The 8,226-nt window shown below is 31.7% G+C and overlaps 1 protein-coding gene across 1 annotated transcript; it reads left to right on the top strand.

Moving 5' to 3' along the window:
- The first annotated feature begins 4,807 nt into the window (after nucleotides 1-4,807).
- On the top strand, nucleotides 4,808-7,570 carry LOC126698796 (ras-related protein RABA5b). The gene is made up of 2 exons (XM_050396251.1): nucleotides 4,808-5,319; nucleotides 6,901-7,570. Exons 1-2 carry the CDS (start codon nucleotides 4,986-4,988, stop codon nucleotides 7,212-7,214), a joined length of 648 nt encoding a protein of 215 aa, XP_050252208.1. The 5' UTR covers nucleotides 4,808-4,985; the 3' UTR covers nucleotides 7,215-7,570.
- Nucleotides 7,571-8,226: the final 656 nt, after the last annotated feature.

Below are 8,226 nucleotides of genomic sequence, written 5' to 3'. Positions count from 1 at the left end.
AAAACTACTCATCTCAAATTAACTTCTATTGCACATATGACATATGGTTTCTCTTAGAAAAGCTAGTGCTTAGCTTCAGAGGAGGGGCCCCGAATCAAATTGACAAACCCAAGCTTTTGTTACGAGAGAAATGGAAAATTGCTCAACTTGAACAAAGGATTCATAGACATAGAAATTGTAATACCACACATAGGAATTAGAAAATTCTATTTCCAAACAAACCATAAAAGCATCAATCTTCAAACAAAATGTTTGAAATAAATAAAGTGGGGATAAGACTATCCAAAATAACACTTTGGAATATAGACCTAGAAAAATTGGACCCAGACTCAATAACCTATCTGAACCCTAAGGAAAAATATGGGTATAGATAAAGATATTTTTTACCTGTAAAAAAGGGTCAACCTATAGCCAACCTGTTGAAATGATGTCAAGTCAAAAAATATGGGTATATATAGAGATATTTTTGGCCCGTGAAAAAATGAGTTGACCCGAAGCTAATCCGTTGAAATTATGTGTAGGTTACCCCACGGGTCACACAAGTTTAACCCTTTTTTTTTTTCAAATGGAATTTATTTGCTGCTTTTTTGCTTGCTTTGGCTTTCTAACTCTTTGTAAACATGTTTCACACTTTCACTGCATATATTCTCTACTTCCTTTCTTTTCTTAGTTCTTTTCTTCTAATAGACACTGCAGATTTTTTTTCTTAACAAGGTTGATGCTTGAAGGCAATCTAATGAATTTTGGATGGTGTAAACTTAAGAATTTATGTTTATAAATTTTATTTTTTTAGCATTTTTATATTTGGAAAAAGAAAAACATAATATTATTATGTTTCATTTTTATTTTATATTATTATTGTTTGCATATGAAAAAAACAAAATTACGGGTTTGATCCAACCTAAAAAGATCACGTAAGGTTCATAAGTTTTACAACTCATCTCACACCCGGACCCAATCAATCTAACCCATTTAACAGGTCTAGGAAGAAGTACTTGAGGCGTGTACAAAGTTTCTAGTGCAGAGCTTGCCGACCTTTAACTTCCAAGCATCAACTACTAAGTTGTTCTCCTTAAGTCCTTACTTTTGGGTAAATTTAAGTAATTATTGGAGATGGGTAAACATTAGTTACAGTTTATTAGAAATGAAACAACACACAACATTAATTTTCAACAATATATAAGACTTTTTTTTTTTTTTTTTTTTGAGGAGCGTATATAAGACTTAGTAAAACATGAAGTATTTATATGGGCAAATATAGTACAAGCTTACCTTACAAACACTAAAAGATAGTAGTAGATTTTTATTCTTTAGATAAGTAGGTATAAAACTCTGATACGAGTTACAAACACAAGGAGGAAATCTAAGAACATAGGGAAGGAATGGATGGATATCTATCAAGATAACAAATAGTCTTCTAGTATAATTGGGGAATCTAATATATTTGAGTAATGCTAGAACCGATTAACAACTGTACGAAGGCGGTGAAAAAAGTTGAGTTTTTTTTTATTGTAATCAATCACTTTTTTAGATGCAGTTACAAATAAATCAATTAAAAATATATTTATTTGTTTGTTTTTATTACTTTTCAGCACTCAGTAAATACCACCTTGTTGAAAGCATATCGACTCATGTTAACAAATGCCCTTATTGGCTAAAGAAGTTTTACAGTTTGTTTGTGGTGATTCATTATTGAAGACAGTGAGAGTTACAAGACAGATCCACCTAATCAGCTTTGTTGATGGAATCCATTTTCAATAGAAGTGCATACCGAACCAACTTCATGAACCCTCATATGAATGCAATTAAAAGCTATTGAATAAAAGCACGTACAGTTAACTTCTCAGATCACCATACACGTATTATATATTCTGATAACTTCCTAATGCCTGTGAGATAAGATACCGCACATGACTGGACAAATGCTCCTAACAAGCATCTTAAAATATGCACATATTCGTAATCTTGGTGTGATAGTCATTATACAAGTATAAATATTTGTGAAGTAGAAATTAGATTAGACTTAGATTAGACTAGAGTAGAAATTTTTTATCTTGTATAATATATATATATATATATATATGCACATAATAAGTCAAATCTTTTAGACAAAAATTTTCTTCTAAACTAATTTAGAAAAGGAAAACACTAAAAGTATTACAAATTTTATTGCATAAAATTTACAAACTAATGTGACAATTAAAGTGATTAGTGGGTCTTAACAACCTTATAAATAAATATTCAAATTATCTCTTTATGATTGGTGACACATCAATATGTAAATTTAATGTAGTAAAAAGTTACTAGCCTTATTACACGCGATTTGCAAATGCAATAAAATTTTTTTTTTAGTGGTCCTATTTTGTGGCAAAAAAAAATATTTCTATTTTTTTTTTCTTTTAAGAATCTAATTTATAAGTGGATAAAATAATTTAAAAATCTACATGAAAATAACCCTAATCCTTATCTCTACTTAAATATAAAGATATAAAAACATTTTTGAACTAAAAAAAATATTCTAAACAAAAGAATTCTATTAAACAGTAGAGTAGACAATAGCAGTTGTGACGTTCTGTTTTTTTTTTTTTTTTTTGGTAATAAGGGTAAGTTTAAATATAATTTATTTCACTGAAACTAAAAACTTATACTCTTGAATATTATCAAAAAAAATAATCGGACCTATAAATAATAATAAAAATAAACTGAATATTAAAATATTTTTATTTTTTACTGGCATCCGGACAGAGTATATTCTCTTAGCTCTCATTTTCATTCCTAGGTTTTGAGACTGACAAGACTGAAGTTGTCTTTTCCCGGCCGCCTACATAGCACTATTCTTTAGAAAATCCCTACCACACATTACGATGATGAACTTTTGAGGTGTAAACCATATCATCCATTATTTTCATATGAAAGAATTTCCTCACTTATTAGTGCATTTGTATTCGACTTTTCAAAAATTTAAATAGAGTACTGTATACAAAATCACCCTTAAAAGCTCCTCCATTTGACTCTTGTTTTCAGGTCCTCTTTGATAAAAGATCTGTAGTAATATATTGTTTAAGTTTTATGAAAATATATATATAAAAAAATATATATATATATATAAAAATACGTATTGTTATATTTAAATAACAATTTTCATTATTAAAATGCCGTTACCAAAGGGAAGCTCAATTTTTTTTTAAATGCATAGTGTGGTAGCTTTTTATAAAAATTTTCTGTTACTTTTTTATTCATCTCTCTCTCATACACACACCATGGGAAGGTGTTGGCCATGAGTTTTAGGTGGTGTCGAGTGTATCCGACGTTGATGGGCATCAAGGTTGCTTTTGTGGTGATTGATATGGTTGTGGGCAGCCGATTGGTTATGGGTGTCACAATTATCCATCTAGGCATGGAGTATCTCAAGAACAAAATTAATGATGGCCAATGTCCCTATTTTTTTTTAACGGTTTCTCAATTGAGTAGCTTAATTTCGAGTCATCATAAAATAATTTACTATTGGCGGATGGAGGGAAAAATAAAAAGAATTACTTCTATTTTTCTATAACAAATAGATAAAAAATGACTTCTTTTAATCTGTTATTTTTTGGGGGGGGGGGAATTTATCCAAACCTTACTATATAAGGTGTGAATGCTATTAAGTGTCTTTGGACCAGCATTAAGTTCTAGAGTCTAGACTCCAGTCTCAAACAAACATAAAAGAGCATTTATTTATATATATATATATAAAATAATTGAGTTAGTAATTTTTTATTAGTTTTTATCTGAACTCACCACTAATATCACTGTTTTACCTACTCACTACCGGCTCAATGAGTGAGTTAAATAGGCAACTGCCTAAGGCCTCCAATGAAAAAGGCCCCTAAATTTTTACCAATAAAGATATTCTTATACTAATAGAAGTATTAATTAAATCCTAAATATTCACCAATAAATAAAGAGTAGTTGCTTTTTATTATTAAAAAAAAAACTAGTTGAAGAAATTTTTTTTCCATTGGATGGGTCAATCATTTAATCTCTAACACATAAATGTTAAAAGTACTCATTAATCTTACACTAGTAAATAAATTGATACTCAAATTCTATATAGAAACATCACTTTTCAATCATAATTTTTCAATATTTGGTTACTTCATTCAATAAATAGTATTTATTTTAGTTGTATAGTTATTGAGTAATGCAATGAATTCGTTTTAATTTGTATTTAAAAAAAAATAGATTTTAAATGGAAAAAAAAAAAAACAAAAGTTAAATAAATATTCTATTAATATTCAAAGTATAAAAATAGACTTCACTTAAAGTTATCACCTTATATCCCACAATACCTTGGGCCAGTCTTGCACCTACTATTAACAATCAACCATGTTAGTCGATGCAAAACTTTTTTTGAAAATATTTATCACACACACTCTATAAACACAATACACACTTCAATTTTATGAACCGAGTGAGTTCTAATTAGTTTAACTAACAAAAATTTTTGTTGCAGTATGATGATATGAACTTTATTTATACTTTGATGCAATGATATATAGCTATCTCAGTAGCAGAATCTATAAGTTAAAACTTAAAAAAAAAAAAAAAAAAAAATCCGGTTAATATGTGTCTTAGAACACACGTTAGTAAAATCCAAAAAAAAAATTATAAACTAAAATCGCGTAAAACAAACATTTTTATTTTTATATGTATAGACTTTCTCATTAATTTTTGCCCGGCAATTACGCAGTTTGTCTGCATTAATTCCACTGTCTATGATTGATTGATTAGTCGGTTACCTTTCCTCCACTCCTCCAACTCATTACATAACAAAACAAACTTCTCATTTACCATTTACACGCATTTCTCCTTTCCCAACTCCCCATCTCCACAACCAAAAAAAAAAGCAAGCAAAGAAAGACCCAAGACTTTTTATAGTCACGCACACACAATTTATACTGATAACATTTGAGAATCCATTGATTGATATTTTTACATTACAAATGGATGAGCATTCTTCAGGCGGTGAGGAGTACTTGTTGAAGATAGTTCTCATTGGTGACTCTGCTGTTGGCAAGTCCAACTTGCTGTCACGCTTCGCTCGAAACGAGTTTGATACTAACTCCAAGGCCACCATTGGTGTCGAGTTCCAGACCCAGGCTGTGGAAATCGATGGGAAGGAGGTGAAAGCCCAGATCTGGGACACTGCTGGGCAAGAGCGTTTCAGGGCTGTCACTTCTGCTTACTATAGAGGCGCTGTGGGTGCTCTCATTGTCTACGATATCACTCGTACCACCACTTTTGACAGTGTCAAAAGATGGCTCGATGAACTCACAAGTATGGTTTTTCTTTCTTGATTTGTGTAAATCTTTATTGGGTCTCTGCTTTTTTATCGAATTAAGATTTATAACGAGCTTGCTTTGCTGCTGATGATTCATTTTGGGTATTGAAAATGGGTGATTTGATATTGATGCCTTGCTTAGTACTTAAGTAAAACACTAAATCATAGGTTTCATATGAATGGCTGATTATAGATTGTGTAATGAAAGATTGACTTATCTGTTGGGTCTCACATGGAGAAAAAGTAAAGGAGTTGAGGAATTAACAAGAATAAGTGAGCCCAAATCCATAAGTTTAAGCTTTTGAATTAACTAGTGTCCTTAAGTAGTTGGGAAATTCAATGCACCGAGTTAGGATTCTTGGGCACAAATAAATATGCTTGCTCCCGTAAATGTAGGCAGACTGCCGAACCATGTAAATCTGTTTTTTGGTCTCTATTTTCATGACTAACATTGCTTAGATCAGGAATCTTCAATGTGTTTCTCTGTTAAAACAAATCTTCATAATTCTACTGGAAATGACTCTATAAGCAGCAAATTTTCATATTGGTATTCTTTTCTGGTGCAAGCTGCATTGTATTAGAAACTTACAAGGTCCAATAGCAAAGATGAAAAACACTGGTGGTTAGCTTTTCCCCCTTATTTTATACTCCCCTTACATTAGTTTTCTTTGAGTCCATGCCTTCTACTACACCATGAAGAATGTTTTTCACCAGTAGTTTTATTAATGCTCATGAAAATGTTAGCACAGCTATCAAAAACACTATATTGGGCTTTTGTATACAAAACAAGCATCCTTGCAAAACTAATGGTTTTTCTGGCCAAATCTGTATTGGAACATGAACAAGGCAAGTGGAAAAAAGCTGGAAACAGATTAAAAACTAAAGTGACAAAACTTTTAGCTATTAGGTTGTAGTTGGAGCTTCTGGATATTCATCATGCAAACATATTGAATGTCAAGACAATAAAGCTGTTAATCTAAAATTCCATTACTGCTGGATAGATTACTTAAGGTGTTGCATCTAGTTTTGTTACATTAGGTTGGTGTCTTGGTGACTGCATATATTTGTGGCCAGTTTTCCTTTACTGTGTTGAAAATCTTGTTTCAGGAGCATTCCTATTTCTAAGTGGAAATTTGAGGGTTATGAGCCAACTTTTCTCCTTAGTGAAGTGTGATGATCTTACTCTTGGATATGTTAGTCACTTTAAAATGCATATCCCTTGGTTTTTGTTTAACTTTCTATTAAACCTTGCTTCATTGAGGCATATAAATTTTCAACTAGAATTTAGGCCTAACATACTATCTCAGTTGAAGGAAGGCCACAACAAATTTAGCACAGGATTTATAGATTTTACTTCAAACGAAACTCTGTATTGTTTCAATTGTTTCCCTTCTAGAATTTGTGCCGTGCCACTTCTCTCTCTCTCTCTCTCTATGATGCCATTGTTTTGCAATCTTTTATGTTTATCATATGTTTTTTTTCTTCCATTTGTGGCCCTTGATTTGTAATATGAAGATAGTTTCTTGTATGTTCAACTCTAAAGTGAACTAAGTGAACTTTTAATTGGATTAATGCAGCTCATTGTGATACCACAATGGCAAGAATGCTGGTTGGGAACAAGTGTGATTTGGAGAATATTAGAGCTGTAAGTGTAGAGGACGGCAAAAGCCTAGCAGAAGCAGAAGGACTGTTCTTTATGGAGACATCTGCACTTGATTCCACTAATGTTGAAGCTGCATTTGAGGTTGTCATCCGGGAGATTTACAACAATATCAGCAGAAAAGTCATTAATTCCGATTCTTATAAGGCTGAGTTATCTGGGAATCGAGTAAGCCTGGTTAATGGAGATTCATCAAAGCAAAGTCAGATGTTCTCTTGTTGTGCTAAATGATTTTTGTTCCTTCAGTTTTACACTACAAATTTATACAGTGTTTCATTGTGTTCTTTTCCCTTTCTTTCTGTTAGATAATTACCTGCCCAATTCAGTCTCTCCAGTAAGTTTATTTTATTGGTTCTGGTGCTTTCATGAAATGAATCTGTATCGGATAAGATTGTACTTGGAACTTTAGTTTCTTTTCTTGTTTTCTATTATGGGGTCGAAAGTATAAGCACAAGGATTTGCAATAGTGGTCTTTAGATATGCTCGCATTTGCACTAGACAGCCTAGACGCATAATGAATGTTTCTGTATCTAGTACTCCGGGAATTCCTATTTTTCAGACTCTAATTCATTGATAAGCTTCTCTAATGACTTTCATGTGGTATACTATGTTGTGACTTTTGTGACTTCTAAGTGAATAAGTATGGTTTGATTTAAATTACAGGTGTCCCTATTTGATTGGATATGTTACAATAAAAAATTCACATGCCAAAATATGAAATTTGGTGTTACCACTTTGATCCTGTTTGTTTAACAGTTAATACACAACCCTCCCACTCCCCTTTTTTTTTTTTTTTGTTGAACTTAACAAGTGAAAGGGAGAAACATCAATCTAGCTGAAGTACTAATATTTCGTGCGGAATTTAGAGCATGTAGCCAGAAGGGAATGGAGCTGCTATTTCTGTTGCTAAATTCCACTTCTGCGAAAATAGATTTTCTCTGCTGTTGATTAAAATTTTGGATGAGAAATTAGTTGTATATCTTTTACAGGATGTATTAATTTGATGTGATTAGTAGTATTTTTTGTTCTACCACTAAGCCTCTGATTGTTGACTAGAGACCTTTTCAGCAGAAAAATTCCATTTAAAATGAATTGATACAGCATGATTTCCGGGTGTTTGGGATGCACAACATTCTACATTTTTGTTAATTTGTCTAATGGAACCAAGCCGCTATGTGATGTTGACATTGTTGTTTCCATCATAGGAGATTCTTGACTATTTTAGAGGTAGTTCATCTAGAGT

This window comes from Quercus robur, chromosome 9 (genome assembly GCF_932294415.1).
Source record: "Quercus robur chromosome 9, dhQueRobu3.1, whole genome shotgun sequence".
Classification (NCBI taxonomy): Eukaryota; Viridiplantae; Streptophyta; class Magnoliopsida; order Fagales; family Fagaceae; genus Quercus; species Quercus robur.
This window is presented reverse-complemented; position numbering and strand designations above follow the sequence as displayed.

What these genes read in the sequence shown, in the direction of transcription:
- LOC126698796 (XM_050396251.1), top strand. Translation starts at nt 4,986, where the DNA reads ATGGATGAGCATTCTTCAGGCGGTGAGGAGTACTTGTTGAAGATAGTT. An exon ending in ATGGCTCGATGAACTCACAA is followed by an intron (nt 5,320 to 6,900) that starts GTATGGTTTTTC and finishes GGATTAATGCAG; the next exon opens with CTCATTGTGATACCACAATG.